This window comes from Lagopus muta, chromosome 16 (assembly GCF_023343835.1).
Source record: "Lagopus muta isolate bLagMut1 chromosome 16, bLagMut1 primary, whole genome shotgun sequence".
Classification (NCBI taxonomy): domain Eukaryota; kingdom Metazoa; phylum Chordata; class Aves; order Galliformes; family Phasianidae; genus Lagopus; species Lagopus muta.
In genome coordinates this window covers 7,144,637-7,161,433 of record NC_064448.1, presented here as the reverse complement: position 1 = coordinate 7,161,433, position 16,797 = coordinate 7,144,637, and the positions used below count along the sequence as shown (strand labels likewise).

Genomic DNA, 16,797 nt, shown 5'->3' with positions numbered 1-16,797 from the left:
TGATTGTGTGTTACTGCTCACTGCACACTAACTTACAAGTCACCATCTCTCTGCACAGTTTCCCACTCTTTACATGTTCATTTTTCATCTCCAGGAACTGTCTCTAATGCCTTTCTTTACAATCCATATCCCAGGTACTTTGCCAAGAAAATGCAAGAAAGAACTGTTGGCAGTAAAACTACGAAACAGACCAAGCAAGCAGGAGCTGGAAGACAGGAATATTTTCCCAAGGAGGACAGATGAGGAAAGACAGGAAATCCGGCAGCAAATTGAAATGAAGCTCTCAAAGTAAGTTATCTGAGTATAGGGGGGAATCTCCCTTTTCAATGAAGTGCCTTCTTAGTACCGTCAGATGAGAAATTGTCACCCACCCCTGAGTTCATTTCCAGCAGTGAATAACACAAAATCTAACACATCACATTTTCGGCTGTCAGTCAGTCACATGAAAAAATCTTAACTGCCTCTTCAGTCAGGATTCCCTTGATTTCAGTGGAAAACAAGACATGAGTAAATGGAAGTTATAAACCTCCAAAGCTACCTGTGGTTCCACAGATGTGATTAAGATTTTGAAGTCCTCTAAGAAGGCTAGTGCTTTAATGTAACAACAGTAATCTGATTACATATTGATCTGAACTGGCCTGGCCAGCACTAGCTGAATTTAAGGCGAAGGGCCATTGCTATAACTGCATGCTCAAAGAAGGGGAAGCTCCTGCATGCGTTGGTGGCTGTGTTTCTGTTTTAAGGGAGGAGCAGCTTCAGCAGCGTTGCTGACACATGGGTAACGTGTTTGTGCAAGTCCTGCTGCGGGGATGGCAGGAATGGTCTGGTTTTGATCAGTAACCAGGGCAACAGTGTAGAGCTGGGTGAGAAACAGCGTAACTGTGGCGTGTAGCCTAAAGCAAAGACTGAAGGTAACTATGGGACTGCATCATTTGTTTTTCTGTGTGTGTGCGTGCAGTTGGTTTTTTGGTTTTTGTTTTTCCCCTAAAAGCTACATTTGGGTATCTGGAAGCATGAATTTTTTAGATGAGACAAAGTAGATTGCTAAATAACGTGTGCTGTGCCTGCCCACACTGGGACAGCAAGCGCTGCTCGCCGCCAAATCAAACTGAGAAACACTAACAGAAGTTCATTTCCAAAGCTTATTAAATATTAAATATTTCAAGTCTTTCCTGAAAGAAACATTTATTGATATTTAAGGCTAGCTCATTCATGTGTATGCATTTGATTAAACTTTACCTCAGGGGACAGTGAATGAGAGACACATATGGATCAAAACACAAGTCCTAACAGACCAGCGCTTTTGGGAGGAAACACCCCTGCCACCACCACACTTGCTAAGAAATGAGATGCTGAATGAACATAGATGAGATTAAGGGAAATGTCCTGATGCCCCTGCAGTGTTGGATGCAGCAGTCACCTTCTTCCAGACTCCTAGGAACTACTGTTTATTCTTTGTTTCATGGCAGCACCTTACACCCAAAGGAACGTGACTGTGCAAGACAGCAAATGACAGCTCCTGTACAAAAAATACGTACATCCTATGCAAGCAGAAAATCCCATGTTACAGTTTACAACAAATTCTAAGAGATACAGCCAGAGTAAGCCACAGATGTGCCTTAATAGCCATTATTTCAGGAGAGAAAGTAGACCTTATGTATTCATTTCAGGGAAATATTTCATGTTGCACTTTGATACTGTTAAGTATTTTGGCCTGACAAAAAGAAATGTTTTCATAGATCAGGTGCCTAATTTTACTGCTCTAAAATACACCAACAAAAAGGTTGCCATCCCACTGCATCCTTTAAAAACAAGCTGAACCACCACCTGTATTCAGAGGGATAAGATTATCTCATCGGCAGCCACACCTCATCCTGCTGAAATGCCTGGAAGGTCACCTCTCTCTTCAACACCACCTGACTTCTGATCTGAAAGGTCTGATGGAATTGCAGCTTGAGGTGGCATAACTGCAGGTTTTATCTTTTTCATTTCATTTGCCATTTTACTTCCTAATAAGCCCGGAGAATTATTTTAAAGGAGTCATAACTCAACTATCAGTACAAGGACTTAAAACGAAAACTGCTCTGCTGGTGAAGAAAAGGACTGGTTATGACTAGAAGCTAGGAAATGTACTCTCTATAGGTAAAGGCAGTAAAGATAGTCCCCATACTGTCTCTTATGATCTCACAAAGCAATCTGTGGTGCAGGCTATTAGTCTCAATGGTTATGTGTAGAGGATGGCTAAAAGCCAGCTTTGTTCCAAGTGCTGGAAGACAGTCTTTCATTTAGATGCTTCCTCCTGGAATGTGTCAGGTTCAGCGCATCTTGGAAAACAGACGGTGCAGAGATTGCTGGAATAGCCAGGAATGGCAAAACAGATTGGAAGCAACCTCCCACACAACTTCCAGCACATATGTGCACTGGCAGAGCTCAGCTCACTCTTAACTCATCCATCAGAATAGAATGGGACCATACAAACAAGCTCAGGTGACGGATGCACAGAAGCAGTATTTACACCAAGAAAACCAAGGAATGTGTTAAAAAATGAAAAATAAAATCCCAAACCTAAAAGTTGGTGCTGGCAAAGGCAGAGGAGTCAAAGCCCTCGACTCATCCCTCTGGAGTTTCAGACTAGTTCTCACTCCCTACAGCACAGACCACCCCAGAGTCCCCACTCAGAGCACAAACTGACAGCAGCATGGAAACGCAACCACACTGGGAAGAAGAATGAGAATCTTGGATGAGCTTTTGAGGTCTTCACATTCATTCATTTAATGATACTTGTGCAGCTGAATCTCTCTGTAGGTGCGACAGCTTGGAAGTTTACAGCATACTGCTAAGTGCTCAAGTATGAGGTACTATGAGGCAATTGGGGTCCAATAGGCATGAATGCTTGCTGTACAATCTTGCCATTTCCTGTGCAGATTAGAGCATATTACTTCTGTACTGGTAACATTTTGATAATTGCAATGGGACTTGCCTGCTCAGCTATGAATCTAGATATACCATCAGGCTGTATCACCTGTCCTTCTGCACAAGAGAATAATGTACAAGCAAATTAGAGAGTTGTTATTCAATTGCTGACTGCATCAGAATAGCAAGTAAACAGGCAGTTGTTTTCAAGATCAGTATTTTACAGCACATTTGTAGGGATTTGAAAGTTTATAGCTGCCTGGAAAATTGCTTGTTTCACAGCTAACACAACCTAGCACTGTAGTCTAGAAAGAAAGCTATGCTGATGTATGTAATGTACAAAACACATCAATAATGGCATCTAAGTAACATACAAAATAGGGAGAGAGAAGAAAAGCATTTTATCAAAACCACTGTATTTTTTCTAAATGGTTCTAGTTGAAATACATTTGGGGGTAGTTGTGAATCTGGCAATAAAGCCAACTCTGTGCTGTCATGCTCATGAGTGTTTGCACAACCAAAACGAATACTTATTTTTCTTCACTTTCCCATCATGTATTTCCCATCTTCTGTGCTTCCAAGCCAAATTATCACTTGTTGCCGTGGAAACACAGACATCTCCCTCTTCCTCCATCCAAACCGGTAGTGTTCCATCTTCCCCATATTTCCCTTTCCAGTCATGTTTTCTGTTATTAATTCATGCATCCCAGTGCCCATGGCCACAATATGTGCTTGCAATATTCTACTGTGCATTAGACAACAGAGATTTTGATATTCCAGGCTCCCAACAGGTCTCGTTTCCAATTATTATGGGTTCACAGCACAGATAATAAGCCCTCCATGGAATTCAATGAATTGAGAGCTCTTTGTGTCAAGAGGCAGAGAAGACATTTGCAAGTACGATTATTTGCAAGAGCTGCTTTCTGTCTTACAGACCCACTTTGTTCTAGGAGGAGTTTTAGCTGAAATTTGGAGAAGTAAAATAGTTGCTCAACTGAAAAGTGATGTAGGAAAGGGTTGTTTAATTAAATTTGATATCTGACTGCTTGGGAAGTTAACGTTTGAGCTGCCTGGGTGGCTGGTGCTTCTCAGGCACGCTTTGTATAACCACAGTTAAAGACACTCCATTATTACTTAATGTTTCAACAAAAACATGAATTCTCGGAAAAGATTGTACTTGTAATTTTCACTTCATGTTCTGTGTCACCTCCTTGGATATTTGCATAAGTAGACATGAAACATTAAGCAGCACTTAGAAGATTATGGAGATGGCAATTCATATGCAGAAGTGTGGGCATAAAAGGAGTCACACAGGAAGAGTGACAGCTTTGTGAACCTAAAACTCATCTAAACCACTTTGGAAATCCTGGCCTGGGGAAGCAGATCATGCTGGGGCAAGATTTCTTGTCAATGTAAATTGGCAAAGAAGGTATCTTTATTCAGATTTACCACATCTGGGTGTCTGCAGTTCTAGTGCTGCCCTGAGGTTCTCAGAAAGGCATTTGCAACTTGACTTCCCAGAAAGTGCAGAGGTAGCAAAATGCATAGCCAGATTAGGCTCAGGTTTGCAGCTCAGCCTCACGTAACAAAGCGTGAAGTTCACAGCGCTGCTGAAGGCAGAACACCAAGAAAACAGCACTTCAGATTTGCAGCCTGAAAGCATAAAGTGTGACGGTTCAACACAGAGCAGTCATAAAGGAAAATTTTACCTATTGTGTCCTGTTTCCTAAGAACGACACATCCAGCACTGTTTCCTCATGGGAATGGCTCAGAGCAGCTCTGCTGACTGGAAAGGAATCAGCCCTCCAGAGGCATCCACTGGGAAAGCGGGCTGAATTTACAGGATTTGGGGGCATACTTTACTTGATTTGGTCAAAAGGAGAGTGAGGTACAATATGTTAATAGCCCTAATGCAGAAAAGTGTTGAGTGGGTGCTGAACTGAGCCCAGTTTAGAGATTGCCCTAAATTTACCTGGAGACTATTGAGTTTTGGGGTTTTTTTGATGCAGCTCTGGCTGTGCTCTGGCTGAAGTAGAAATTAGGGAACCGTCCTGATTTAGATCATAATTTCAGACTGGCTGGGAAGACATGACACAGATTTGTGTCAGAGACAGAAAGGCAGGAGCAGAGAAAAGCTCGGCTGTCACCGCTAATTAGCTGTGTACGATTTACTGCATGCCTTCCTCATTTGGCAGGAATCCTCCAGGTTACCTTGTCACCAATGCTAAAAATAACCCTGGTGAGTGCAGTGTGGGTGTCTGCACAACCCGCAGCTCCTTGCATATGACACAAGCTATATATAGAGCCAGAATTTAATTCCGTGGGCATGTGGGTAAGCCAGGGGAGTCTCCTGCTCTGCTCTAGACAGCATGAGATCGTGACAGCCAGCGGGCTGGGGGGGGGGGGGGGGGCTGCTGGGGATTTGCACAGGGATGCTGTGGTATTTTATTATCAGCTTGCACAGCGCTGAAGTGTGTTTAGACCCAGTGCTATGTAAGGAGTTGGGATTTTTTTCATGTTCTGGCTCTTTTCCATTGTGGGCTCAGGTTTTCAGGCTACAGGAAAAGAGAAAGACAAGCAATGTATTTGGGAAATAAGTAGTAGAAAGAATGGGGAGAGGCTGGAGGACCAGGAGGAGTGCAAGCAATGGCTGAGATTTTTCACAGCTGCCTCTGGAACTGAGATGCTTGAATTCCATAGGCATTAAGATTCTCTGCATCCTTCCTTGAAGTCAGGAACACCATTGGAAACTCCATTCTGTACCCAGTGACAGACAGTGCTGGCCTTGCAGTCAAGGGGGTTTGGTATCTGCTGCCAGAATTACTCCGAGGCAGTCTTCAAGGATGAAAATCACAAGCAAAGAGAGAAAGCTCAAGTTTTGTTCATGTCTCCAAGCAACGAGTGAGTTTAGCCTCCTGTTTACAGCACTTTTCAGATTCAAGGGAGCTGCCATACAGCTCAGATACAGGTATTACAAGAGATTCAAGATTATCAGTACTTGACATACCCTGTCCCTTTTTCTTAGGGACTGAAGAGCTCTTGAGAAGGGTATCCCTTGTTTCCTTTCGCTTATTATATTTGCAAAAACAGAATGAACTTCACTAATGTGAATCACTGATCAGCCCCCATGGGTATGTGATCATAGCAGATCCTCCTGAAAGAAATTCTTCAACAAGAAGTGTTTGTTTGCTTCAGTAATGCAGCGCAACACGTGCAGTTACTTACAAGACAGCCTGTTAGCTGCAGGCAAGAGCCATGAGCTGCACCTGAGCAAGAGCCATTTGCTGTATCACACCAACCCACTGCGTGCCTGGCAACAACTTTCAAATACGCTACTTCATTCATAAAGCGTTGCAACAGTGAAGATTCAGTTCCATAGGTTAATTTTTGATCTGAACACTGCACATATGACTCAAAGCTATTCTCAGTGCAGTTTACATCTCTAAAGATTCAGCATGCTCTGCCTAGGGACGAGAAAGCTTTACATCAGCGGGTCACAGCCGATAAAAGATTTCCTTCTGGGAAGCCCAGCTCCTTGTGCTGCTCTGTTCTACTTCCCTGACTCCAGTACTGGGAATTCATAGGCAAACATGTTTTTCACAGTAAAGTGAAGGCAAGGGCAGCAGGTCAGCGCACAGCAGGAGAGGGAAGAGCAGAGCAGCAGGTGTAAACACAGAAGTATCGAGGGCCTTTTCTGGGACACAGAGTCAATTTCTCGAACTGATCTTCTAGCAGAAGTGGCACATATAAAAGTAGAGATCAAAAAACGTCAGAGTTCAGAAGGCCTCAATCTATTCCACATAACTATATAAATAAAATTGCATGAAAGCTGCCTAAGCAAGTGTAATTAAATAAGGAAAAAACACTTCAGGGATGAAAATAGTGTGTTAGTTTTGCCCTGCTAAACTGCCTACGGACAGCACTGTGTGCAGGCTCAGGTCCCCTCTCAAAGACTAGGCATCAACATGTGCCTGCAGGTCTGGACCATTGCCCTGTAAATATTGAGCAGTCATAGAACAAAATGGAAATCCGCAGAAAGCCAATAATATTCTGTAACGCTTCAGCTTACACTGGATTATGATTTGGGTCCTTAAGCTGATTTGGAGCACAAGTAATTACAGAAGTTAATTTAATTTGCAGAGCATAGAATCATAGAATCACCAAGGTTGGAAAAGATGTCTAGGATGACCCAGTCCAACCATCCGCTCATTACCAGTATTTCCCCCTAAACTACATCCTTCAGTACAACTTCTAAACATTTCTTGAACACCTCCAGGGGAAAGAAAACACAGATTAATCAATAGGGACCAAAACAGGCTGTGTTCTGATTGTCACAGCCATTCATGCTGTACTGTGACAAAAACCTGACCCAAACAAAGTGCTGTAGCAGCTGTGGGCTACCAACAGTTCAAGTGGCAGCTCAGGCACTCATGGTGGCAGCCCTTGCCATTTGTGGGGATGGTCACTGTGTTGCTGCCATTACTCACATCTAGGTTTTTGTCATTTGTTCATGAAACTCAGGAACAATATTTTATGCCCTTCATGTGAAGCACTTACTTCAAAAGTACAAAAGCAAGATGGGATGGACAGTACTTATCTGTAAGACTGTGAATAGGTATAAGCAAAAATGTAAGCCTGAAGAGGGGTTGGCTGTACATTTTTTCAGTTTTGATGTACCCAGCTTCAGTCTTGCCACATTATATTATGTATGAACAAAAAAGAAAGGTTTTTACTGCTCCCCTTTTCCTTTAAACCTAACCAGCTTCATGTGCAGAGTGGATTTAAGTGACTTTTGCCATGACTGTTGCTGTGAGTTGCAGAATACCTAAGCAGTTAGAATTTACTTCTCCCACAGAACATGCAGTGTGGCTTTTAGATGGAGGAAGGGAAAAAGATGAAACTTCCTTATGATGTGGTGTCACATTTGAATGCACCATACCTGGAGGGCAGACAGCAAGTACCACAGTAGTTATTGCTGATCTATGGGGCAGTGTTGTCAGGTGAGTGGTTTGCACCTTTGCATGAAGAATTCAAGCATGTTTTTAGACTTCATTCCAAAAACTGGCCAGACCTCAGATGGCTCCCAGCATGTGATCAAGGAAACAGCAATTAACACACGGCCGTTGCTAGCTGTCCAAATACTGGTAGGGTTACTACCATTTCCTCCTCCCACAGCTCTGAGCACAACTTCTGTGCCCTCATTCATTCAAGATCTTAATTCCTCCCAGAAATAGAGGCTTGGGCTTGCTGCTTTCATCCAGTAAAACTGGGTCAGTGTAGCACAGTTCCTGCCTTTTTGAAATAACCTCAGAGACAGCTAGGCAGTGAAAAGTGAAAGAAAGAAATATTTAGAAAATAGACAGGAGGCAAGGAGAAGAAACAGGTCGGAATAGAGGCTCTTTGTTTTTAATCAAACTACTTAATAAATATTGATTAGTCAGATTAATGATTAAACTGTAGTTCTAGCTAAGTCTCTTTGATTTCATTCCCTGTGCCCACCCGGCAAGCTGCAGCTTTATCACCAGGTCTTGCAGGCTTACTCTGGTGTTAAGGGATTTTTCATATAACTTGGGAGCTGCTTGACTCCTACAGAGTACTTCAAGTTCCCTTCAATGATTTAATTACGTTGAAAAACAGAGACTGAAGCGGCCAATGCATTTCCCTGACTCTCCAGCCTCAGAATAATGATTCTTTCCTAGAAGTTGCCCTCATTTTCTGTCTTCTGTAGCTGTCATGTTGCATAGCAAAAGACTAGAGGCCTCTCAGGTTTATCAGTCTGTGCTCAAGTATTTATCCAGTGGAACAGACAACAACCTCTGATGCTGGGGACCTTCTGCTGAAAAATCTACCTTGCTGAGGACTCTCCACACAGCTAGGAAATGGATCGGCTTGAAGAGCCAGCACATTAGTAAAATCCTAGTCTTAAATCACATTAGAAACAGGTTTCTTCAGCCTAGTTAGTTCACCGTTGCATAAAGATGTAACAGTTATTTTTTAAATTAAAATTATCCAAAATGTGATTGGGCTGAGACACAAACAGTAGAATAAAGACTTGAGTACCTTACTGTTGGGAAAAAAACACTCAAAATGAAGACACTGTGGCTCACAGATGAGCTTCTGCACTCATTTGCCTGAGATGATCATATTCATCGGGCAAATCAGGTTGTGAATGAATTAATACTTCCGTAGTTTTTCAGAAATAATAACAGTAAGAACAGCAAGGAAAGCCTGTCCAGATAGCAGCTGGTCTATTGTGAGGAGACACGCCTCATTGGAAGGTGTTTGCAAAAGCCATTTTCTGGACAGTCCACACCATGGCATTACTATTATAGCTATTACAGGGCATGGCTACAATACTTAGAAATACCACCCAACAGGAAGGATCCTCCTTTTCAAGAGAAGATGAGATAAACCAATGCTAATGTTGTACAGGAAGTTGTACTGATAGATGCTATGTTATTACACTTAAAATAATCTCTTTGCAGCTTGTACAACCTGAAGGAAAAAGATAACAGTGTGTGGAAATGCCAGCTTTAGCTCCATGGGGATGATGAGGGCAGGGTAGGCAGGGACTTGCTGGCACAATGAAGGTTCAAATGCAACATTCCATCAACTACAGTGAAAAAAATAAGCCAAAAAGGCCCAGAAAATCTGTGTGGTGGAGGTCATTTGTGCACAGAGGAGGCCCTTCCTAGCTTTTTTGGAAAGTCACTGCCACCTGGCATTCCTCTGCTTAGTTCCAGCAGCTCCTAGTAAACACTCAGCTGACCAAGCAACTCTAGGGCAGCTCAGGTGTGGTATGCATGAATCCTTTTTCAGGAGCACAGACCTTCCAAAGGCTTTCTGCTGTAGCCTCGCACTGACAGTAAAATACAGCTCATGTTGTGCTACAACAAATCATAAAAGAAATGTCAAAACCAAATGCTTGGGTCAGTGTGAAATGTTACATAATTAAATGATTATATTTTATTCAATTTATGAACCTCTATTTCCTAAGTACTGAAAAGGAATGGATAACCTTCGCAGAGATTTTAGGGAAAGAAAAAAAAAGATTCAAATAAAATTGAAAAAAAAAAATTAAAATTCAGTGCAGTGAACAGATTCTAAACATTCTATGGGCAAAGGCTGCAGGGCTCAGGCCAGCCTTGGCTAATGACAGGACAGCAAGCTGCAGGTCTAGCTCTGAGCTGGAAAATGCTGCGCTAACAATAGCATGTACGACAGAAACAGCAAGCAGTGCAACAGATGGCGATATGCTATTGATATGCTATCTGCAGGCAGGGATATCCCAACCGCTTGGAGATGCTGCGTGGGTGAGTGACAGGAGAGAACTAGGAAGGGCTTGCGTTGCCAGGGAGAGCGTTTGCAGAGAGATCTGTGCCATTTGACAGCAGGTGTGCAGCCACAGACATGGTCCCAGCAGGGTCTGTCCATCCCAGGAGCATTTGCAGATTTAGGAATCACTGTCACTTCAGTTTTTTTCTTTGGGGATTACACAAAGCCAAGACAGCACTGCGATTTCCTTGATTCAGTTCAGGGATTAAGAAAGCTATCCCCTGGCACGAAGCCTGACATTACAACCAGTTTGCAAAGCACAGTGGCATGCCCTCTCCATTCCAAGCTGCCGGGTTAGGAGGCTCACAGAGATCGAAAGGAACAGCTCTGGAGAAAATTCTTGCTGTCGCTTTAAGCAACACCTTGCAAAGGCCAATATACTGCAGATCTTTATCTGTTACTTCACTGCGTTTGCAGACTGCCAAAGGGTCCCTGTATATATAAACACAGGTTACTGGGAGCAGAGAAGTAGATTCTGCAGAGCTCACAGTGCATGGGGAAATTCTCAACCGCTTTTATCCATGGCAAGAATCACTATTCTCAAATTATTTTGCGTTAAATGAAGATGTGGATAGGAAATTACATATAGTTGGCCAAGGCAAGCTGTAAGCGATGCCTACCAGCATTTCTATCTGCTCTCTGCAAATCCAGCTGTGGGTCCTTCCAGTGACCCAAATCCCAGCAGTACACTGCAGTGGCATCTGTTTATAGGAGTAACTGTTTGTATGCTAAGTGGACAGCATTGCAGGATCCTTTTAACAGGGAGCATCCCAGATGAATTCACAGCGTTTTGGAACACTTCCTTTCACATGCAGTATCCCTATTTGATGAATTCTGAAATGCAGCCTGTGCTACAGTTCAAACTGACATGTCTTCTGACATTTGGGCCTCCTGTCACTGTTCCTTCTGACCATAGTGGCCGAAATTGCATTCCTGGCTGTGCAGGATGGAAAGGCATGAGCTTACAGACACCTCATTTCTTGCAGGGCTCAGGGATGGCTGGCAATCCAGCCTCATTCTCTCGGGAGGATTTCAAGCACAAGCATTGTATTAGGCATTGTTTACACAGTGAAGTGAAAGAAGAAGGAAAAAAATAGGTTTTAAAACATATAATTACCCAGCAAGCACCCAGGAGTACATAACTGTCCCACTAGGAATATAAGAAGGTCTTAGTAAAACCATGGGCCCTACTGCAGGGCTAGGATTTGCTTCTTGTCTACTACTGATCAGTTTGCAGGCTCCCCACTGTTGCACAAGCAGTACCAGAGTTGATTTCAGTATCACTTTGGCCATGCCAGATGTCTTTATTTCAAGTAAAATAAATAGTAATAGACACATAATGGGATAGAGAGAAACCTCTGGGATTTATATAATTCCTTTGTTTGCTTGTCCTCTAGTACCCAACCCACAATGTTCTCAATTTGCCTGTCTGAGATACGCAATATTCTTGTTTATTTCCTGTGGGAACACAGGGCTCCAGAGTTTTACTCCTTTAGAAAAAAAGAAAATCAGAAATCTATTGCTTTGCAATGAAACACTATTCACCTTCTTCAGTGACCTGCACAATGTGACCTAGATCATAACCAGTATGTGATTTCAGTCGGAAGACCCTTCAACGTATATTTTAGTACACACAGCCTTGAGCCCTCATCCAGCACAGAGTTGCAGAGGCAGCCTGCACCACTCAAGCTGTGATATGAAGAACATGTTCTTTCAGCAGTTTTTCTTGCTGAGCTATTTTTAGCTAGAATGCATTCCCCAAACCCTTTCCTTGTCCAGCTGCATGGCGAAGGAGAGGCAGCAGTGAGTGGCAGTGTGGCTCACAGTGACATTGCTACCAAAAGAGATGCTCTAACTACAGCCTCGCTGAATAAAAATAGGGTAATTTCATCACCCTAACGACTAGATGTTGTAATTGTGTTACAAACAGGACAGAACCACTATCTAGCAGCTCCCTTAGACCAACGAGAAAAGCAGGTGGAAGGGAGAGAAAGAGATTCCTGCTCTGAAATATTACATTCACAACAGAACTAAGCCATGTTATTTATTAAATAACAGCCGAGCTTAAAATTGAAACTCTTACATCAGCCCTGGAACATAGCACAACATCCTCCCAGAGTCCTCAAGTAAAGACTGAGAGAGGTACTAGAGCAAAAGCTTCCAGAAGGTGAGGGAAGGATGCTCAGCATCTTCACCTGACATTGCAGCAGGCCTTTGAGCCATAAGACTGGCTCTGCACTCCACCTGTGTTTGGCCTTTCTTCTCACACCTCCTAAAGAAAACAAGTACGCAACCAAAAGTCAAATGCTGCAGGACTTTCACAGGCAGTGAAAGCAGTGATTACTGTAGAGGCTTCTCCATCAGAATCCTCTCACACAATTAGGCACTGGCTCTGTGCTCATCACTAAGCTGCACTGTGCACTAGTAAGGCGGTCACAAGGATGCAGGTCCTTTGGGGCATTACCAGGATCTCAGTACAGGAGTCATGCCAGGAAAGTAGGTAGTTTTCATTCCCACTGAAATCCAAACTACTCAGCACAGTGTGTTTATTACAGAAAATATAATGATGGACAACTGTAATTGGCTGAGAGATGAGGGGCCAACATAATTAACTGAACTTTTGCTGATTTGCAGCCTTGAAAATCTGAACAGAACTGAAAGCCAAATAAATAAGATGCATAATTAAGGCAAAATATATGGCTATTACATTTATCCAGCAACTCCTTTTGGGTAACTAAAAGCATTTTCTTTTGTTTTTTTTTAAATGTAAAAAACAGCTTGGGGGAAAAACAGACACAAATATCAGGCAATTTTAAAGCAGTAAAGCTTTGGCATGCAACCTGCTGAATTGACCATACCAAGTCCCCATTTTCATATTGCTCTTCAGCCTCCTACTATCAGAGAATAGCAACTACTGTTGCTGGCACAACACAGCTACCACTTTGCATGTGCTCCAAAACTGCCTTGAGGTTGAAACAAGTTTGTGTTTCACTGCCTGCCTTCTAATTTTGTACAGAACAAAGTCTGTAAAAGGCCAAGTCCCTCCTACCAAGGATTTACTACTACCCATAATTGTACTCTGCAGGCAGCACTGCACTGCCACCGCTCAGCGCGTGGGTGATTCAAAGCCCTGGCACACATCTTCCTCACAGCCTCTTATGGGAAGGATGAAAATAAATTTCTCGTTGAATTGAACACGATGTTCTGATAATAGAGATGCCAATTTAAGAGACAGAGCCTCTCCCCTGATGGGAAGCAGGCACAGGTAGCTTCACGAGCAGACGGCACAGGACAACTCCCATTTCTCCTCCCTGAGCCCATTTCCCGGTTGGGCTGGAGCTCTGCTGTGAGAGGGATCCTCACCCACCACCCCTTGCAAAACCTCATGACTCTTTCTGCAGAACTACCTGCCACAAGGGACAATCAATGTGATTGCTGCTGGCTACCGCTCACTTACTGGTGGCTGGATTGATTGTGTGCTTGTTAGTGCAGAGCCCACGGGCAGATGCACGTGTGAGCCCCCCCTCCCCCCTGCTCTGTAGGAGATTATCAGATGCATGTGGCCCTAAATAAGGACAAGCAGAAAAGGGATTCCAAAGCGCGTGTTTTGGCTTCAGCTATGAAGATGAAAGAAATTCATTTTTTGACAATTAAATCATGAAGGTTTACACTACGCAGAAATACACTTGTGAAACAATGAAGCACATTTGGAGGACAGATAAGAAACCCCAACACAAGCTTCTTGAACATTCTGCTAAATGTCTACAGGGTCTGCAGACAGCTGAGACTCCACAAACTGGCAAGAGGAGCTGGGAAGGGTGGACTGGCTCCGAGCACAGCCCCATGCACAGATGGGTGGGCTGTACCTGTTGCCCGTTTGTCTTTCCTCAGCTGTTCTGCACCCAAATCTGCAAATGCACCAGTGACACACCTCACTGTGGCTTTGCTGAGCTGCAGTTCTCATAGCGGACAAAAGATATTGCTAAGGTTAACTATGAGGACAGAGAACTTGGCACTCTCCTGCTTGTAAGAGATACTGATGCATTGCCCATCTGATAGCAGACCCTAGGATCCAAGTGATACGCACATCCTCACACTGCTGAGGATTCAGTCACCTGTAACACTCCAATATCACCAACCTTGTGTAATGCTGGCGCTAAAAGACATCAGTTTCTCTGAACATGAAGGAGAATCTGACTGTGCAAAGTAAATATTGAGCATCATTCACAGACACGTGTGAGAGTCATTGGGCTCAGGACACGTGACCTTACTCTGGAGGGGATGAGCAATTAGTGGTTTTCCCCTGGAAGCCAAGTCCAGCATCTGTACCCATGCACGTGTCGGACATGTTACACAGAGGTACCTCAAATCAGCTCCTGCAAAGGAGGGCTGCAGCAGACCTGCCAAGTGAGACTTTCCCACTCCTCAGGTCAGCAGGCCGGTTTCGTTATCTCCCAGCCAGCCTGTTTGCCACAGCTATGCACCGCACATGTGCGTCAAGGGAAACAGCCAGACACGAGTACATTTATTGCCCCTTTCAGAGCCAGCACTGAGCATCCATGAACCTCACAGCATTCCCACGTGCATGCTGCATGGAGGAAACAAATATCCTGAAACCACATGCAGATTCTCAGCACCCGAGGTGCTCTGACAGCAGGAGCACACGTGGGCTCACCTGCAGGCAGCACTCAGCTAGGCACAGCTGACAGAGCTGCTCCCATCACCCAGGTGATGCACTGCACAAGATATGGGAGCATGCATATACATAATACATTAATCCATTTGTCTTTTCAAGCAGTTAACTAAGGAAAACATTCTGAAAAAGAACTGAGAATACCCGTCTCGTCCCTGAGAATACTCGTCCCAGACTTGAAGGCTTAAATTTGTTTTGCACAGAGCAACAGTAACGCGTAAGCTTTGTCACTCTTCTCAGCTCAAAGGGCTGGTCACACACAGCCCCCAAATTTATGGCAACTAGTCTATCGTTCACTGGGACAAAACATTCAGATTCTGAATCCTTTGATTCAACCTTTTGATCTCTACCCAGATTTGCAGCATTGCTGACATGTACACTGCAAACTTTGAACCACATACAGACACCATTCACAAGGAAGCAACATCAGCGCCTCCAGCCCTGCGTGCTTTCTGTGAGGCAGCTGCAGCCACCTCAGCTGAGGCACTGCGGATTCAGCTCTGCTTCCTTCAGCCCTTGGCACGTTTTTGTGTAAATTGGGGTGGGGGGGAGGAAGAAGGAGAAGCGAATTCCTGAAGCTAATGCAAAACATAGCAGTATCCGTAACAGACATTTATATTGTGTGCAGACTGGACAGAGACAGAATTTGCCTGCAAGTTACTTGAGAGCCCTCAAGCTGCAGAAATGGCTGCCTGTGTGGAGCTGCCCAGAGGAAACACTTGTGCCTCAGCAGACAATTCAGAAAAACCCCAAACCTGGACCTCAGTGTCTCCCAGGAATACAGCACTATTAACCAGAAACAAAACACTTTTCAGTACCAGAAAATGCGTATCTAAGCTTAATTCACTTGAAAAGAAAGCACTACTGTGAAGGCACAGAGGCGGTGTGCTCCATTAGAGCTCCCAGCAGCCTGCAGTTACCTCACAGAGGTGGGCCAAGCCACACCAGGGTCAAAGTTCCCCACATGAAAGCATGATAGAAATAGAAAGCAGAGGACTCACCCAACCTCATCTGTGCTTGTCTCACATCCACACCAGAGGTTCCCTTCAGACTTCTGCACTGCTCCTACTCCCAGAGCTGGGGGGCCAGGCTGGGGGAGGGCAGGAGCCCTGCAGCCACCCACCCCCAGGTGCAGCTGCTTTGCTAAACTCCCAGGAAACGAATCAGCACTATGCTCTGAAATGGCCTGCAGCTCTGTGCTCCAGCATTCGCTTTGTGCAAAGCTTGGGGAGATCACGTAGAGTCCACTGGGAGTTTGGTACTTAGCTTTTGTGGAGTCTGCTTTGTGTCCCGTGCCTGCTTCATCCTCTGGGATCACGCACTGGCTGCAGTACAAAGACTTCCAATAACGATAATATTGCAGAGTTTCCCTTATTTGAAACTGCAAGAGATTTGAGCTTCCCCTCTCTGGAGTCAGTCTCTCTCAGCACCTGCCTTACGGCCTGCTCTCAAACAAAGGGAAGAGGAGAGCAGGATGCCATTTCCCAGGGCCAGGCTGCCCACTTCCAACATGGCAGCGTGGCTGTGAGGGGGGCCCTGAGCTCACTGCAAAGGGGACACTGCAGAGTGGTGGAATTTTGTGTTTTAACAACTTTGGAGAAATAATTAACATTAAAACCAAAACGCAGCACAGCACATGGAACACAGGAGAGCACAGTGAGCCGCACAGTGCCTGTTGTACTCCAGTGCAGCTCAGCAGAGACGTGTGGTCCCTCCAGCCCTCACCTGTCTGAGTTGTGCTCACAGCTGCTTCCCCTGAGCACAGTCAGCAGCCCCTGGTGCAGGATCCACGGCCCTTTGCCTTCACCATTTCCCTGCATTTTGTCTGGGAACCAGCTGGGGCTGGCTGCAGTGCA

General features: G+C 44.4%; 1 protein-coding gene across 3 annotated transcripts in view; it reads left to right on the top strand.

Moving 5' to 3' along the window:
* Positions 1-16,797, top strand: part of PHACTR3 (phosphatase and actin regulator 3) — a 94,809-nt gene that overhangs the window by 67,451 nt on the left and 10,561 nt on the right. For all 3 annotated transcript variants that reach the window (XM_048962774.1, XM_048962775.1, XM_048962776.1), the window contains exon 8: positions 135-288. In XM_048962774.1, the coding sequence (XP_048818731.1) occupies positions 135-288 (154 nt within the window). The remainder of the gene's footprint in view (positions 1-134; positions 289-16,797) is intronic.